At 42.6% G+C, this 19,321-nt stretch overlaps 1 protein-coding gene across 24 annotated transcripts in view; it reads left to right on the forward strand.

Annotated features, from left to right (window-relative positions):
• The window catches only part of Afdn (afadin, adherens junction formation factor), a 132,139-nt gene extending 114,821 nt beyond the window's left edge, over positions 1 to 17,318 (forward strand). For 8 of the 24 annotated variants that reach the window (XM_036169152.1, XM_036169157.1, XM_036169161.1 and 5 more), the window contains 3 exons: positions 124 to 159; positions 6,188 to 6,322; positions 9,118 to 9,947. In XM_036169152.1, the coding sequence (XP_036025045.1) occupies positions 124 to 159; positions 6,188 to 6,322; positions 9,118 to 9,678 (732 nt within the window). In that variant the 3' untranslated portion in view covers positions 9,679 to 9,947. Of the gene's footprint in view, positions 1 to 123; positions 160 to 6,187; positions 8,612 to 9,117; positions 9,948 to 13,106; positions 13,192 to 15,282 lie in introns of those variants that run through there. The other 16 variants (XM_036169168.1, XM_036169163.1, XM_036169164.1 and 13 more) reach the window with 13 other exon arrangements.
• Positions 17,319 to 19,321: the final 2,003 nt, after the last annotated feature.

Genomic DNA, 19,321 nt, shown 5'->3' on the forward strand with positions numbered 1-19,321 from the left:
TCAAGTTGTCCAAAACATGAAGCATGACAGCAACAAAGATGCCGGTGGCGGAATACAGGTCTAAACCTAACTTTTTTTTCACACTTCATCTTTCTTTTTTCCCCCCTTCTCTGTTGCCTGCAGCAGACTGCTATGCCAGCAATCTCTGTTCTAGATTTGGTATGTTCTTGTTTCTTTCCCTTTGGTACTTTTTTTTTCTGTCTTGATTTTCATTTCTCCTTTGGTGATGGCTGTTCTGTGTTCTCAGTAGTCAGTTCTCCCGAGAGCCTCCTGCAGGGGTCAGGAGACTAGCTCTGTGATTAGAAGCATGCCTCTGAATGTTACTAGATTAGTTACTCTACTTCCTCGTTAACTTTAAATGTTACTGTTTGTTTATGGGCTTGACTTTTTTACAGTTTTAGTCATAATTTGATTCTGTGTATTCTTCAAGTATGTGAGCAAATGAAATACGTTTTGCATTGGGTAATTTTATTCTTGATGGATTAGAAACAGATTTTAAGTATGTTCACTGTGGACTAACTTGAAAGGACGTTGACACTATCCCAGATTTAAAATGTAGCTAAGATGTCACTGTTTATGGTAAAGCAAGAGGTTTCCTATGAACCTGCGTTCTATTTTTCTTAACACCATGTGGAGATTTTAGTTCATCTAACAGATAGACCAACTTATGTCTGCCAGCAAACAGTTGCATTTATATTTTGCTGTTAAATCAACATGCTTAATGTCTGCATCAGAGAAATTTGGTTGGTTATTTAATGTTCTCTATGCTTCAGTAATGTGTTTATATTACCCAGTAGACAGTTACAATCTGACATATATATTTATATTCTTAACTCAGAATCTACTCTATGTCAACTTCTAAATGATAAAAAAGCCAGTACTTTAAAAACTCCTTGAATTAAAGTTTTAACTGTAGTAGCCACCTCATCAAATACTAGCCCCCTCTTTTCTGTTTTTGCAGCTTGAGGACAGGCTATCCAGAGAGGAACCTTTTGTTATAAGCATTTCCCCTCCTTGTTAAACAGAGGAATATTTTCTGACTTCTATATCTTTGTTCTTTATATGAAACAAAGATAATAAACATACACCCCACACACAAACTTTATGTATTAAGTTGTACATAGGTTAGTTATAATTTTTGCTATTGTTACTTTTGTTTGATTTGAGAAAGTGTCACTGTGTGAGCCAAGATGGCCCCAAACTCATGATCCTCCTGGGCTTAGAGGTGTGTACCACGTTACCCAGCTTAGAGTCATTCTTGGTATTGGGTAGTCATTTAGCAAGTATTTACCAGTATCCCTTACAGAGCAGGCACTTAGCAGAGGCACTGTCCCAGATGCTAGCCAGCTCTTGGCCCAAGGATGGCTTTCTGTGCTGTGGCGTTATCTTTGATGTATAATACTTAATAATGCGGGGTTGGGGATTTAGCTCAGTGGTAGAGCGCTTGCTAGGCTCTACCCTGGGATCAGTCCTCACCTCTGGCAAAATAAACAAACAAATAAATAAATAAATAAATAAATAAATAAATAAAAGTTTTATTTCCAGTCAACAGTTCCCAGTTTTTCTTCTTTTAAAGGATTATTTTGATTATTAATATTGATCTTAACCACTCTGTTTCTAAGCACTTCCTATCCCAGTTCATTAGTAGGTATTAATATTATTAACAACAATGCATTATTCACAGAACTCTTAACATGTCAGAATTGGCAGATTGCCTTGGGAACCTCTTCCAGGGAGTGAGTGGTAGTGGCAAGCATGTGCTCTCTGGGTAGCAGTGCTGCCCTGCAGTCTTAAGACATGTTCTTAGCATATTGTAGGATGTATTTGGGGTGACTCATGGGATAAATGAGGCAGGTTTTATCTTGTTAGGAGCTGCTGAGTTCCCTAAGGTTGGAGGACTTCCTAAAAACTGATTCTTACTCTTCCCTTTGGCCTCCCAGTGGCCTGATGTCACCATTGGTCCACAGCCTGCCTCCTGCTCATTCTAGATGCATAACTTTAAGACCATAATGATGCCAGTGACATCCCATTCATGGGTCTAGTCTCACCCTCTTGAACAATAAGATTGGTGACCAACATGCCTGTATACCGTCTCCTCCTGGTGGCAGAGGTGAAGCTTTCCACATACAGCCTGTGCAGAGCTAACTCTCTCCTCCTTCTGTGCCTTTTGCACTACAGTCCACCCTGCCTGGACCTCCCCATTCCAAGAGATGCGTGTTAGTCATTTGAGCTTTACAGCCTTACAAGATCTCATTTTACTCTTGCTCCTGCCCACCTTCCTGTCTTGGCTGCATCGCTGTCATTTCCTGCTGGGTTTACTAGTTGAAGTCCAAAAGCTGGTCCTGGTAATGGCTGTATAACACAAGTCTCTGCTCTTTTTGAAGTCCAAACCCAGTTGGGAGCCGTAACCACTCTGTCCCATAGAGCCGCTGTGAGTTTGCATTCTGGCCTGCATTTTCCTGTTACATTATGTGTATTTTCTGCTTCATCAAAAGCACTCCCTTTTCATTAAGTGACATTCTGGGCTATCCCCTAGATACTCACTGGGCCTGTTCATCCTTCAGTGGCTTGTCTGAGCTCTGTTTTGTCACCACATATTAATGGGTCATGTGGTACCCTGGGTACCATGGTTATAGGAATGAGCTTCTACTGTGAGGTGATACAAGTGAAGAGTTGTTTGCAGAGATTTCAGTGGCTCTTCTAATAAGTCAAACACTATTATTAGGGCTTGGCCTTTGTATAGGAAGTGCTCAGAACCTCCCCAGGTGTAAAAGGGTTGAATCAATAGCTGTCTGTAATCCCTGTAATCCCAGCGCTTGGGAGGCAGAGGCAGGTGGATCTCTGTGAGTACTTCAAGCCTAATTAGGGTATAAACCATCAAAGAAAACATTCAGATGTGTTCGGAACCTCTGAATCTTTCTGCCCTGCTTAGAGGCCACTGTCATTTACGTTCAGAGCTTAGAACTCATATATTTCTTTAAGAAAACAGTGTGGGCTGTATGGTATATACTAAGAGGAATTACTGCGTGCTGTCCTAGGTGGTCTTCTGCCACTGTGAGAGGGGACATTGTTTTCTAACCAATTCTGACACTAGACGTAGAGCTTTTTCCTTAGACAGGAATAGCTGGTCCTTTACAGATCTAGGCTCTAACCCGGTCTTAGAGTATCAGAGGACTGATTTCAAGGCTTGCCTATGTTCGTTAAGTAACAGTTACAAGATATCTTTAGTGTTAATCTAATTCGTCAAAGTTTTTTATATTATTGTCTTAAAATTGAGGTTGTATTTTAGGGAAAAAAAATAGGTATACAGCAAAAGGATTTTTAAAAAGCCTTTAAAGACTCTGGCAGACTTCAGAGGTCAACAAGTAAAGGTTATCACGATCTGTTTCATATTAAGATAATTTAAACGTTAATTTAACAATGATAATAATATTAGTATAGTTTGTGAATTTATAAACACACAAATTTCAGCCTACAGTATTGTTTGAACTGAAAATACTGTGTTAGAAATGCAGACTGGTACAGAATCTGGCAGGCATTCCTACTGGCCTTGAATTCCAGAGTGTGAGGTTTAGATTAGCACTGATCCAGACTGCCTTGATTGGATTAGGACTCCTGGCCCATGCTCAGTCACACTGTTACAAACAGTTGTCACCAGGCTACAGAACAAGTAGACTGATGCTAAAGATGCCCTTTTGCTATATTGGACGTTTATAAGGCTTACAGTTCAGTGTCCTGTGTGGAGTTGTACTTTTGAAGAAATTAAGAGGTACCCCTCACCCCTGACTAATGCTTATGGAGAGGGGAAGGTGGAAGTGGGGTAAAATATTTTAAAGGAACAAAACATTTCAAAGTAAGAAATACACAATATACTAAACAATAAAAAGAAATGTCTTAGTTATAAAAGCACTAGTTAATTTGTCTTTTTAAAAAATATAGTAACTTATGAATTAAATACACTGAGAAGACCCCTGGATGACCTCCTCACCAACTAGGAGAATGTGGAGCCATACTTTTTGGAGAAAACGTCTCTCACCAGATTTATGGTCCTGCAGTTGTACTTCAAACTTTATCGTTGAACTAGTTAGCTAAGCTAGTTGAGCAGTGTCTCCAGGCTAAACAACAGCACGAGCTTAGTTCTGGAGAAGGGGAGTGAGGCTTTGTGTTTGCCCTTAAATTGCTTTCTCTGAGCATTTGCAGGTTCTGGTGCTGTTGGGTTTTGATGCTCTTGTGGGTTGCTGCTTCTGATTTGTCCCAGTGAGCCATGCTCTTTTATTTTGACATTGCCTGGGACGACTCCTCTGGGAAGTGCACAGTTGGCTATAGCCAACTCACTGTCATCCTCAGGGAAGACTTTGATTCCTAGTTTCTTTTTTTCTTCATCAACAGTGTCTATGCTTGCTATAAAATATACCCTCTAAATCCCAGCCTCTGTTTGGACTTGCATCTACCTTCTTTTTGAGAAGACAATTTTTCTCAGATGTTTTATTATTTATAGACATGAGTAACCCAACAATAAACAGGCTAATTCTTTTCTGCTAGATATAGTGGGGGGTTTTAATTCTTTACTTTATGTGTATGAGTATTTTGCCTGCATATATGTTTGTGGCTCTGGAGGCCAGAAGAGGCATCAGATCCCCCGAGAATGTAAGTTACAGATGATTGCCAGCTTGCTAGGAATCACACCCCCTAGAAGAGTAGCCAGGACTCTCAGTGGCTGACACATCTCTCCAGCCCTAGATATGAGGCTTTATTCCATTGAAAATAAGGGATAAAATTATTAGATGTGGGGGGGTCTGTTTCTTTTTTTTATTTGTTTTTGGAGACATGGTTTCTCTGTGTAGCCCTGGCTGTCTTGGAACTCTGGAGACCAGGCTGGCCTCAAACGCACAGAGATCTGCTTGCCTCTGCCTCCCGAGTGCTAGGATTAAAGATGTGCGCCACCACTGCCCAGCTATATTTTTTTTGTTTTGTTTTGTTTTTTTAAAGCATACATATGCAATCTAAATCTATACATTTTTTTTTTCTGTAAACAATGTATAGGAAAACTGGTAATTTTATAGAAATTGAACTACATCTCACAGGAATCTTATGAAGTATTTCTGAAGTGGCTAGAGATCAGCAAAATAACTTGGGGGTTCTTTCAAGTTGTGGAGCATTTGTATCAGTCTTCTCAGTGATGTGTCATAGTGCTGCTGTCAGTGTTACTACAGCACAGATCTGTGCACCCATCCCAGTGTTGCCATAGTCTGGGGTACCTGACAGCTGTATAGATCAGGTTGGATAAACTGGAGTCTCTGTCCCACCTTAGAGCTTGTGATGCATAGAGAAATATGGTCGGGAGGGTGAAGGAGCCACAAGAAACAAGGAGCAGCATGCCACAGGCATTTGAAGGCAGCTGTTAGTGTCTGCATCTTCTGTTGTTTCAGGAAGGTAGAGAAGTATCAGACGATGGACTGAGACCAGCATGAGAGCTTTTAAACTAGCCGTCACCTAAAGCAGAGTGTTGTGTATTGGGGAGTCAGCAGTGGTCCTCCATATGCGTGTGTACACAGAAGTAAGCCAGAATGAGTGTATTCCAAACCCCAGGTTCTGACTCTTAACTGGAAGTCTGAGGTCATGTCTGCTAGGAAGGGCCTCCTAGAGTCCAGGCTGATATATGGAGGGTGAGGAATTGCTAGAGGAGAGCCCTAGTCTTTCACTCCACTCCCCAGGAAAAGATGGACTGGGTTCAGAACAGGCAGTCTTGTGCTGCTGTAAGATCTACCCACATCCCATGAGAAAGGAATTTCTTACCATTCGGGGTGGTTGTGGTATTCTGTAGTTCTTAAAGTGGAGCCTATTGGTGATTTGTAGGAGGTAGCTAACACATTTACTAGAAAGAAAAAATTGAACTTGATTAATGCATGAGTGGATGAAATAACTTGTTTCTTTGAGTCATGATTAATGGAAGAGTAACACTGGGACTGTGGAGACAAAGCTTTTAGGTAACCTACTTCGACATGATAAGAGTTAATTAATCTATGAGCTTTACCAACTTCCAGCAGTGATTTAGCTTGGTGTTTTCTACTTGACTTTCTGTGTCTGTGTGTGTGGGTGTGTGTTTGTGTCTGCTTGTTTCAGGATGTGCTTTTTATGTCTGTGCTGGTGAGTTACTGGGTGAAAGTTAAATTCAGTTTATTGTTAGTTGCAGGATGAGGAGCGCAGGCGCCAGCAGCAGTTGGAAGAGATGCGCAAACGGGAAGCAGAAGACCGCGTAAGACAAGAGGAAGACCGCCGCCATCAGGAGGAGGAGCGAGTAAAGAGAGACGCTGAAGAAAAGGTTATGGTCCTCTAAAGGCAGCTAGTTTTACCAGATTAGCCTGAACACAGTGATTGGCTAGGGCAAAGGGGGCTAGAAAGTATGTGTATCTAGGATGCATAAGACAGAACAGGGACGGATCTTCCAGCTTTTGCTATTGGACCAAAAACTCTAGCCCCATCTGGCCTGCCTACCTCTCTTCTGGACTGTCTTCAGGCTCCTTTGCCTTCTGAGCTGGTCTCCCTCAAACTCTTGAGCACCATGCCCCAGAGCAAGGGGTCTGGGACAAGATAGTGCTCTGGTCTTCCCAGACAGGGTCCAGGTGGCTTTTATGAAGGTGTTGCTTGTTCAGTTATTGTGAGAACTTAGTGTGCGCTCTGGGAGACAAGAGGAACATAGCAAGGCGGTCAGTTCTCATTCACCATTTCAAACAGGTTATTCATGAAAACTACTTAATTCTGGTTGATGGTAAAGAGAGTAGATGGCTTGTAAAACACATACAAGGAAAATTTAGTATGCAACTCAACAAATATTCTGGTTATTTCTATATGTGGGTTTTAACTTAAATAATTTCCATAGTTGAATTTTAAAATCATAGCAATTTTGACATTCTTCAAAGCAGGAACTTTAAGATGTAGTTCTCAGATCTTTTTGTGTCTGAGGCTGAGGCTCTCTTGGGTGAGGAGGCTGCTACCTTGAGCCCAGGTTGGCTCTGCCCTGTCCCTGGAGATTGCATGTTGCTGTGTGGTTTGAGAGAAGCTATTTTTCTCGGTTACTTACCTTCTGTGAAGGTAGAAGCTCTGAGTGTCACTACTTCTGATGGATAAAAGTTTAGTTTTTATTAATAGTTACTTCCTTGATAGTCTCAGTGAACTATGTAAATAGGAACACCCCTTCCCCCCAAAAAGCTAAAAATCATAGAATTTTAAGGAAGGTCTAAATTTTTAATGAAGTGATGAATTGGTCAGAAGACAATCTAAGAGTACGATTGATAGACATGATGTGGCTCATTGAAATGAAAACAGAGCGGATGATGTGAGGCCACAGCTTGCATTTAAAGCAGTGTCTGGTATCCTACTGTGTCCTGCCAACAGTAGAGCAGTTCTGAAAGACTGAGCATGGAGGGCCAGTGTACCCGTGAATCTTCTTCGGCTTGTGTTAGTTGAAAGTGATGATCCCTGAAGGAAATCAGGAGGTGTCCACACTGGAGCCAAGTCTCTAGGTTATGGTGGTGGTCTCGCTTTGCTGTTTTTTCCCTGAGAGTCCTCAGGCTGCAGGGAGGGTGCTTTCCCAGCTCAGGGCTGGCCAGCTGCCTCATTATAATTAGAACAGACGGGGCCTTGCTGGAGCTAGATGAAGCAGCTTGATAGTTACATCAGAGCTGTGCGCTCAGAGAGAAGCAGGCTGTGCTTTCTGTGTTGAGAAACTCTAGGTTATTTAATTTTTCCAACATGTGTTCTCGTAACTCATAATTATGTCAAACATACTTGTGTTTTAGTAACTGTTTCTATAATTGAGTAGTCACTGTAAAAAGAAACTGAAATACTATTTTTACTACAGAATGTCCACAATTGATGGGTTTGATTTGTTATGGAACATGTGCATTTGTTTTCTGGATAAAGTCACCATGGTCATTTAATTGTATCTGCTCTTGGTATAACCGAAAAGGTTGGTTGGCCTCTCCATACAGTGTTACCAAACAATTGTTCTTCATGTAATTTTAACGTTCTCCACAGTGCCACTTAAAAGCCACAGAAGTCATTGTAGCTTAATTACCCAACCTAAGATAGTACCGTTTTGTATAGTCAAGAAGATAAAAATATCTTTCCTTTAGGATTCTACAACATAGAACAAGAAATGGAGCTAGAAATTGGGGCCAGGGTAATGAGTGGGACTGGCCTTTAGTCACCCCTTTTCTTCTCAGACTATGAAGCAGGGAGCATTGTGTGTTCACTGTGTGTGCTTGTGTGTAGCTCTAGAGGGACCAGGGAAGAATGCAGCACAGTGAGGACCAGAAAACATCACACCAGCAAGGTCCCTAATGTTAGTTTTCTGTGATGGATGGATTTCAGCCTGACTGCACTTGGTTTCCTAGCATTGAACATTTGCTTAAGTCAAGGCAGATTATTTTGTTTGCTCTTTCATCCCTTTCATATTTACTTTCTTCTTGTGCTCTAAAATTCTGTCAATCCTTAACAAAACTGTGTTGTTGCCTTTTTAAATGTTAAAAGAATTTCAATAATGTCAACTGTAGTTTGCCTGAATGAAAATGTACAGTGTGTGTCAGAATATATCTGCTATTACTATTAATGCGTGGCTCTCATTTTCTGTTCTTCAGAGAGTTTATTAAGATTTGAAACATACATTAACTGTGGAAAGCATACTTGTTAGATTGTGGCTTTGGGAAATGAATGATATTTCTTACTGTTTATGGTTTCCTATTGAAACACAGAAGAAACAGGTAAGTTAATATCCTGTCCAAACAGAAAAGGAGAGAAGGAAAAAAAAAGTAAATGATCCCGACTCTAATTGTGTAAATGAAAGGTCCTAAGATTTGACTAATCCCATGCTTCTGAACAGTTGTGTTAGTATGGAACAGTATGTGTGTATTCATAAATCTGGAGATGAGAAGAGCTGAGTCGGCCTGCCTCTTCTGTTACAATAATTATGACACTGGAATATGTCCTGTGGACATGCCAGTGGAGTGGTGGGTAGTGATGATCAGTGTACCTCTCATTCCCTGTGGAGGCATAGAGTGTCCACTGATTCCCCTCTGACCCTTGACCTTTTGCACTCTTGTCTATTCCCGCCTGCAGAGGCGACAGGAAGAAGGGTATTACAGCCGCCTAGAAGCTGAGAGGCGCAGACAGCACGACGAGGCAGCACGCAGGTTGCTGGAGCCTGAAGAGCCTGGGCTGAGTCGACCTCCACTTCCACGGGACTATGAACCCCCATCCCCGTCCCCAGCACCCAGCGCCCCTCCTCCCCCACCTCAGCGAAACGCCTCCTACCTCAAAACACAGGTCCTCTCCCCAGACTCGCTGTTCACTGCCAAGTTTGTTGCGTATGATGATGATGAGGAGGACTGCGGCCCAGCAGGTCAGGATAAGTACCCCTGCACAAGGAAGTCTCATGGGCACCTTCCTCTTGCTGCCCTTAAGCCGCAGCAGCCCCTCTGCCAGCCACGTCCAGCCTCGGATGGCATCTTTCTCTCCAACTCATTCCAGCCACCCTTGGCCAAAGCCAACAGTACTGCTAACAAAGCAGGCCAGCCCCCACCCCCTCCAGGCAAACCGAGCTTCTACCGTCCTGGCCACTGGAAAGGTAGAGGTAAAAGAGGGAATGGCGAATCAGACCTCTCTTGTCTTGATGATTGAGCCTGGGATCTCTGTACCCCTGCCACTTGGTACCGTACAGTGAGACCATGCCTGTCCTTGGCCTTGGGTATTACCTGATCACTCTCAGCATGTGATCTCCCTCTGCCCCTGATTGTGGTGTTTGTGCTAATGCTCTGTTAATTTACCCTTGGTACTCCAATTGCTCTTATACTTTAAGGCATTCCGTCTCTTTAATCCACTGACAACAGCCAGTCCTCCACCATTACCAAATTATTTCAAGTACTGTTGGTCTTGGCTTTTTTTTTTTTTTTTCCTGTACTTTAAGTAATTCTTACCTTTGGTCAATAAGTGCCTTCCCAAACATACCAGTGTCTCTAAAGACAGTGCCAGAGTATCAGCTGCACTTTAAGTTGACATCATTTAATGTGAATAGAACATTTGGTTCTGTTCCTGAGGCTATGCAGTGACTCATACATTTGTGGAAGCTTGCTTGGGTGTTGCAACACCCACTGAACTAGTGAACAGTACAGCTTTACTCCTAACACAGGCAGCTCTTGCCCACAGACCCTAGTCCTGAAGGTTTTCCTCTGTCCCTCTTACTTGTTCCATCCCCTTTCATGATCTCGCTCTCTTGAACATCATGGCACCCAAGCCTTTGTAGGCTTGCAGCTTCTGAGTTAGGGAAGGGGCTGTCAGTGACAGCAGAGGCCATTGCCACAGAGTTGTAGTCAGCACTGAATTCATGCTGAAAGAATAGCTCAGTTATATTCAGATTGAGACTTGAGACTACTCGGCCGTAAAGGGAATGGAATGCTGACATCATGCTCAATGTCAATGTGGTTTTTTAGATCAGTGTGAGTGGCTTCAAACTCCTGTGTGATTTTCACACAGACCTGTAAACGCAGCAGTTCTGAGAGGATCCAGCCTCTCAGACTCCGTGGAGTGAGTTTGTTTCCTACTCACATGACAGAGTTTTGCCAGAATATTCTGTCTTTTTTCCCACCTGTATCAGACTTGTAATCTATTCTGGAGAATGAGTATGTAGTAGTATCATTAAGTCACTCTGAAAGCCAAAAATCTAATCCATTTATAAAATTTCTGTTATAAATGTTGAGAATTCGGTGCTCTTTCAAGGCATTTATGAAATAGCAATAAATTTTGAAGCAAAATGCTATTGATCGTATATCAGATTTTATGAATGTTGGACAAATTTGATAGTCTCAATATAGTTAGGAATCATACCTGTCCATTTTGGCCATCAGATGTACTACTAGCCCTTACTTCATCTCACACCTAATGAACCACTCCGGAGCAGGTCATGGCCTCTTTGGAGCCATCTGCGGCACATGCCTCAGGGCGCTGGCCTTGTCTTTTTGTCTTTTTATGTGCTATGTCTAGCCCTTTCTCTGGGGAAGCATACTTCTGCAGGTGGGACGTGGCCTCTTCCAAGGGGTCATATGAGATCCAGAGCTTGTGGAATTGAAATGATTAAGACTGAAATTCAATGGCAATATATCTTTAAATGATGTTTTTGTTTCACTAGAGCTTTGGAAATTACTTATGATTGGCAATTTTATACATATGGCCAGCTCAAAATTGTAACATTATATCAAACTCTAAACATTCTGGAAGATTGGAGAACTGATTATTGCTCATGGAAGAAGCCAGTGTCACTCTCAGCAAAGCACAGGACTATAAAAGCAGTGTCGTAATAACAGGCAAAATGAATGTAAAGTTGGGAATTGAAACCTACCATGCAAGTTACCCATGTAAGAGTCCACTGTGGGTTGCCATGTAGTAGAAGTATGTTTTCTGCTCCTTTTCTTTTTCTTTCTCTCTCTCTCTCTCTCTCTTTTTTTTTTTTTTTTTTTTTTGAGTCTTTGCTGGAGATGACCTGCTCTGTGGTGACTTGGAAGGCCTAAATTTGGAGTGTTTTGAGGTTGCAGTTTGAAGGCTGCTGGGCTCTGTCTAGATAAGTCCAAAATACTTTATCCACAGGCTCTTTATATGGAAGAAGATCCATTCTCCTGCCTCGTGTCTAAAGTGGAGTGTTTTCATGTAGAAACATGATCATTTTGTGCTCTATTTGATCCAATCTTGTCCATGTTTGCCAAAGATTCTGAGCCTTTTGTACTCTGTTTTGTTAGAAGCTGATTTCTCTCATGGGATCTGTTTTTATTTCATGAGTGCTTTGTCTGCATGTGTGTCTGTGTCACCAGGAAATTGAGATGGTTGTGAGCCTCCACCCACCCAGATCTTCTGAACTGTTGAGTTCCTTCTCCAGCCCCTTACTTTATTTTGTAATGTTTCAGTACATACTGCAAATATTATTTATTTCAGCATTATATAATTTGATACGTGGTAAACCTTTATCTGTATCATCTCTTTATGCCTCTTGAAGTCTTGGCAAATGTTGGCTAACTGGTTGACATCAATCAAGCTCAACTGTGGTTTCTTGGCCAAGACAGACATAGTGTGCATAAGGCCAACCTAACTCTGCCCTCATATTTGTTTTCTTAGGAATTTATCAGCACTAATGTGGAATGCCAGGAATTTTGTTCTAGTTTGGTTTGGGTAATTCATTTGTTTCAAAGGCTTGATTTTGCTTTTAATAATTACATCTATCTTGAAAAAGAAATCTAGCCGGCGGTGGTGGCGCACGCCTTAAATCCCAGCACTCGGGAGCCAGAGCCAGGCGGATCTCTGTGAGTTCAAGGCCAGCCTGGGCTACCAAGTGAGTCCAGGAAAGGCGAAAAGCTGCACAGAGAGACCCTGTCTCGAAAAACAAAAAAAAAAAAAAAAAAAAAAAAAACCAGAAAAAAAGAAAAAGAAATCTAGTAGTTAATCCTAAACAAAGGAACTTTAATCATAGACATAGGCTTAACTCTTAAACTTAGGGGCTACATTTGTTCTCAGTGATCGTGGCTGCAGAGATGGCTTGGGTTAAGAGCACTGAAGTCCCGAGTTCAATTCCCAGCAACCACATGGTGGCTCACAACCCTCTATAATAGGATCTGATGCCCTTTTCTGGCATTCAGGTATACATGCAGAGCACTCAGACACAAAATATAAGTAAATACAATTTTTAAAAAATTTTTGAAAAGCAGACAAAAGCAAAACTCCTAAGTGTGTTGGAGTGTGTCTAAACGATTTTGCTCACTTCCCACTCAAGTCTCCTGTGGGTCTTCTGTATTTGTGATCATTGTGCCATGTGCTGACTTGAGTGAAGTGTTTTTTAAAGACTGTTGTAGTTTGTCCATTCTGAGAACAAAAGGCCTGATGTCGGTTAGTGGATGGATGAATTTTACACTGATGAATCTTTGTGCATGTGAAGAGCCTTTGATTTCTCATTTTTTCAATCATTAAAGAGCCTTGTTTTCCTGAAGACACTCTGTCATGAGTAAAGTTTTAGAGATAATTAAACACTTTAACTTGGACCTTTTTTTTTTTTTTTTTTCATGGAAAAGGACCACACTCTTACACGGGATCTGCTGGGACAGCTTTGGGAGCCCATGATACTCCTTGGGACCCAAGAGAGAAGCACACTAGAAGGTACTAGGGCTGGGCCGAGCTGGGTCTAATCTGTGCTGCTTTATTCTCATTTTTCTGCCCTTGCTGAATTGTGTCAGACTTCATCAGGCATTTGGGTGTTTTTTACTGTACAAAATCATGTGAGAATGTAGTGGGGATGGGGGTGGGGTGTTTGTTTCCCCTAAGACAGAGTCTGTCTCTGTAGGTCTAGAACTTACTGTGTAGCTGTAGCATGAATCTTAAAGAGTCTTATTAATGAAAATCAAACCTGGAGCCAGGTATTGGGGTGAACGCTAGAAGATCAGAGAAGCAGAACAAGCCACGGCTACCTCGCCTTGCCAATTCCCCAGCTGATCCTATTTCCTGAGACTGGAAGCTTCTGTGTCCTCATCCCAATGGCTCTCAGCTGAACTGCTGCTTGAAAGCCTGAATGCTTAACCAGCCAAAATGCTTCTAGTTTCTGATCTTCACGCCTTATATATCTTTCTGCTTTCTGCTATCACTCCCTGGGATTAAAGGCTCACTTTCTAGGATTAAAGTCGTGAGTCTCCATGCCTGGCTGTTTCCAGTGTGGCCTTGAACTCACAGAGATCCAGAGGTATTTCTGCCTCTGGAATGCTAGGATTAAAGGCATGTGCTACCACTGCCTATCCTCTATGTTTAATATTGTGGCCATCCTGTTCTCTGACCCCAGATAAATTTATTAGCATGCACAATATTTTGGGGATCACAATACCACCACATGTAACCACACTGGCCTCAAACTTGTGATAGTCCCCGTGCCTCGGTCTCCTTAGTACTATGATTACAGGTGTGAATCACCACACTTATACATGTATTTTGTTGGTTTTTTCACTCTTTTGGGGGGAGGGAGCAACACCCAGCTCCCTAATAAATTCACACACAGACGGAGACTTATTATTACTTATGAATGCCAAGCCTTAGCCTGGATTATTTCTAGCCAGCTTTTCTTAAATTATCCCCTCTACCTTTTGCCTCTGGGATTTTCCCCATTTTCTGACTTCTGTAAATCTTACTCTTACTCTGTGGCTTGCTGTGTAGCTGGGTGGCTGGCCCCTGGCTCCTCCTTGATCTCTCCTCCCAGATTTCTCTTTCTATATATTCTCTCTGCCTGCCAGCCCCACCTATCCTTTCTCCTGTCTTGCTCTTGCCAGTTCTTTATTAGGCCATCAGGTGTTTTACACAGGCACAGTAACACAGCTTCACAGAGTTGACAAATGCAACGTAAGCAAAAGTAACACACCTTAAAATAATATTCACTACACATGTAGGCTTTTTTAAAGTTGATGTTGCTAGCATGGCTTCTGTTTGAGATAGTGATATTGGACCTGCCTGCTGTAAGACTGAAATGCTGAGGCATGAAGACCAGGCCTGTTAGTGCAGCCTTGTTAGCACAGGCTGATCTCTTCTGGGATTGTTGTCTGCCCTTGTAACAGTGCTGGTCTATCTTTTACTATTAGACTGGGAGTGTCTGTTAATGCCTCTCAAGTATGTGGAAGGTTTGTGGAAATGCTGTGTTTTTAAACTGTACCCTCATTAATTAAACTTGGTTAGCTGGCAAGAAATGCCTGCTTGCTGAAATTGAACTCACTGAGTTTGCTACTTTCTTGCCAGCCTTCTCTGGAAATCCTATCTCTTCCTTCTGAAGCTATAATTACAGGCTGGCTGCCATGTATTCCTAGTATGTATGTAATCTCTGGTTAAGCACTGAGCCTTCTCTAGTCCCCTTATTCATTTTTGAAAGTTACTGTGTTAAGTAAAGATAATATTTTGCCCCTTTTCTACTGGATGTATTTATTTATTACTGTTTGGGGAATTTGTTTTTTAAGTTGAAATCTTAACTGTTTGGCCCAGGTTGATTATAGGCCTATGCCACTGTCCCTGCCCTCCGTTTATTTAAATGTAATTATATGAGCATATGTTGGCTTTTAAAGGTCTGACCGACTGCAGCGTAGGTACAGCTGTCTGAGCCCCACACACAACGTGCAACAACAAACAAGTGTCGCTGGAACTTTACGATCCCTCTGAAAATTTACTAAAAGGAGGAACTTGTATTTTGATGCATAATCTTTTGTGTTTTCTCTTGTGCAGCCAAGATGCAGACTTACCTGGCAGTTCTGGAGCCCCTGAAAACCTGACATTTAAAGAGCGTCAGCGCCTGTTTTCACAAGGTCAAGATGTGTCTGACAAAGTCAAAGCGTCTCGTAAATTAACAGAACTGGAGAATGAACTGAACACTAAGTGAGAGGACAGAGAGGGCACTGTGCTCACACGAGTCTGCCCTGGGCAGTGGTTTATGGGGTGAGCCTGAGGAAGAGGGAGCAGTTCTGTGTCTAAGTGATTTCTCATTTCTGTTTCTAAAATGGTTGCAAGTTAGAGATGTTCCAATTCTAAGAAATCTTGTTTTACTGTACCAAGAAAATCCTGCCTAGTTCTCATTGATTTGACTCACATGAAGTTATCTTTTTTGTTGTTGTTGTTGTTAGCTTCTTTGAGAAGTCTTGGGCTCACAGTACAGAGTGAAGGGCAGTAAAGATCACAGGGTATTTCCTCTACCCTCTCTTCCCATCGTCATTCGAAGGACAGTACAGTAGGCCAAGAAATGACATTTCTGTTCTTTCTCAAAACTCCACTTGGCTGCCAGACAGTGACAGCTGAAGGACACAGACCGTTGCTGTGTTCTAGTGGAGCGTATGTTCAGGAGACACAGGACCTGCCTGGAGTTGCTTCCTCCCTAGCCCCAGGGCAGATGTCCCCACTGTACCTTCTGGAATGTGCATTAGGTGACTAGATGGAGTTTCTTATGTGTAAGGTGCACAACACATCACTCTTGATGAATGTAAGCCTCCTGATCAATACTAAATGTTTGAGATTGAGTATCTAATTAATAATTCCGTTTTGAAAATTCTCAAAATTTTAAAGATTTAATCTTAGAGGATTTTATTTTCATAAATACCAAATCATCATTAGACTGACTAATCAGTGGGGAAAATTAAAGATGACGGTTATGTTCGGAAGTTACTAATGTTTCAGATATTCCCTAGGGTCTAGAGTTCTCTAGCAAAGCAGCGTCTGTGTGGATAGGAGCAAAGGCATCTGAGAAGTGTGGGAGCTCACAGGTGGCGGTCACATGGCTATCGGAAACTTTAAATTTAGGAAAGGAGGATTTGTGTGGTTCCACTGTCAGAAAAGGGAGGAGTTACTGTGCCATCTGAATTTAAACACTGTAAGAATAACCTTGGGTGGTTGAATCTACATTTCTTTCATAGCATAATGGAGTTTGATTTTAAGTTGTGAGTTTGTGCTGCCATTCCTCCAGCTGATCGTGAGAGACAGATCAGTTGTTCATTTTTGTATGAAGGCAAGCTTTATGATTTCAAGCACACTTCCTGTTTGACAAAGCCCTAATGTGGGTCCAGATGATCTTTCTATACCATCCTGTCCTCTTACAGATCTGTACATTAGGAAAATAGGCACACTTTCAAATAGAACAGAGGGATTTGCAGCCCTAAAAACCACTTTTAATAAGAGTTGTATGATAAATTGTTGAAATCCAAGTGTAAATATTTTTTATGTCTATCAAACTTCCTATTTGAAAGTGTGCCTTTGCTGTTTCTTCTGTAAGAGAATCAAATGGTCCTGAGAGTTAATGAAGGCTTTGCATACTTTCCTTGCCTCGGAAGTGCAATCTCCTTGTTTCTGGAGCACACTGGCAGTCTTTGGGTGGCTTAGCCGTTCCTCCCAGAGAAGAGCAGACACCTGCTGTGGCTTGCACATGGGAAGACAGGTGCACACAAGAACCTGCAAACATCTGAAAAAAACGCATGTGTGTTTGTGAAACCCATAGTGAAATGGACCTGGCCATCCCTGGACAGTGAGATCTAATGTGAATATGTGTTGTAAGAGCACGTTACATAGAGTGTGTTACTGTGGGGGAAACACCCAAACTGCTGTTGTTTTCCATTTCTACTGTATTTCAGTTGCAGCCTATTTTTAATAAACTTTGTATCTATTTAAGTGTATTTGCTATTGTTTTCAAAGTGCTGACAAAGTCTATATTTGTAAGGCCAGCCTCCCCGCCCCCATTCCCACCTGTCACTACTTCATTAAACAACGCTGAGTGTCAACCCTGCCTCCCTCAGTTGTTTTTCTGTCCATGGGTAAGTGCTGTTTGATTGAAAACACAGCTAGCTAAAGACTAGGCTGACATTTTCACAAGCGTGGTCGTCGGCGTCATCATCCGTCGGCGTCATGACTGGTGCTTGTGCATTCAGCAATCCCAAATGGCCACTGGGACCATGTCCCATTTCACTTTCCCATCTTGGTGAATGGACTCTCTGAACGGTGATTAAGCACATTGTATAAAAGGTATCCTGGTAATGAGGTGTTTTCAGATTTATAATTTATAATAAGATTATGCAAAATGTAGGTTGGTTGACTGGGCAATGGGTAGGTCGTGGGTGAGAACACAGGAGCAGGCCACTGGTATGTAACACGAACAAAGGACCTGTGGGGGCTGACATTGTAGGTATGGTAGGCTCTCATCAGGGAGAGAGACTCAGGAGGCAGGACCCAAGAGGACTGGGAAGAGATGTAGGTGAGAGGTTTTCAAGGCTATAGTACGGTGATTTATATTCTACAAGCACCAGATCCCGCAGTTCTTGAAAAGGCATGAGCAACGCCGATGTTCTATGAGCTATGAGCCGGTAAGCAGCGCCCAGGAGAAACTTCTGCCGGTAGGCACCGCGCATGCGCATGAGCAAGCAGTCAGAGAGAGATACTCCGTGACTTAGCCACGCCCTTCACTTGCTGCCAGGAAATGCCAGGTCACTGTAAACTGTGGGGCTTCTCAGAACAGGGGTTGCGAGAGCTTCAGCATCAAATGCGGGTGAGTATGTGGGGAGCCCAGGATTTGATACCACGCCTCCCAGGGCTGTGGGGGACCTGGGAGAACTGCGGTTGGCTTGGGAATCACACTGAGTTGTGAATCTCACCTTGAGCTCTCTCCATCTGCCTAGTTTTCAGCATCCAGGATCTAAGGATGATTGACCTGTTTTGTCCCAACTGCCCTTAAGGCTCCTTCCTTCCTTCAACTCCCACTTGAGGTATTCCTGACCGCTCACCGGTCCCTTCAGCCCACCTCGGGGGTCTCCTAACCTGGCACCTTCCTCAGCTCTGCTGAAATCTTTGTACTGAGCAAGCTTGGGGACCACAATGGTTTACCAACAGTAATTATATAATCCTAACCGTTGCCCTCTTAGAGCACACAACAGAACCAATAGATTGCTAAAATAAATTAAAATATAAATGCTATACCCAGCAGGGATTCCGAACCTTACAAGATCTATAATCAACTCCACAAAAGAGTACATGGATGGGCTGTAGGGACCGAAAACTCCTGTTGCACAGTGGAACCTGAAGGCTTAGAAGAGAGGTCTCTGTGGAGAGTGATATGTGACCAGCCAGGCCTTGGTGGTATGCTGGAAGCAACATAGAGGCTGAGGGACCAGAAACTTAGGCCACACAGGCTCTTGATGGACACCTAAAGACTTAGTTCTACCAATCATGGAGACAATTCAGAAGTGAAATTATTGGAGGAAAGATATGGTCTGATCTGCATTTTAAAAGTGACAGTTTGCTGAGCAGCGGTGGCACACTCCTTTAATACCAGCATCTGGGAGGCAGAGTCAGGCGGATTTCTGAGTTCAAGGCCAGCCTGGTCTATAGAGCAAGTTCCAGCAAAGCCAGGGCTACACAGAGAAACCCTGTCTGGAAAAACCAAAACCAAAAATAAAAAAGTGACAGTTTGTAGCAGACAGTGGTTCCTGGCCAGAGAGACCACGGACTGCATAACTCCCCCTTGAAGGACAAGGCTTCCAGGGTAGAAAATGGGGAGCTCTGGTGAGTTCCAGAGACAGCACTTAAGATCTTTGCAAATTTGCCTAAGAGTGCACACTGAAGGAGGGAGCATTTGTTCCAGCAAAAAGTGCTAAATTCTTTGAGGGCAGCACATTTCTGTCTGCTTCCAAACCCCTGCTCAGCTATGCAGAAGCTTCACCCTGGGGCTGTGTGCCTCAGCACCCAACTCAGGACCACTTTTATCTTACCATGAGGGGACACATCTCAGTAC

Source organism: Onychomys torridus, chromosome 19 (assembly GCF_903995425.1).
Source record: "Onychomys torridus chromosome 19, mOncTor1.1, whole genome shotgun sequence".
Lineage (NCBI taxonomy): Eukaryota > Metazoa > Chordata > Mammalia > Rodentia > Cricetidae > Onychomys > Onychomys torridus.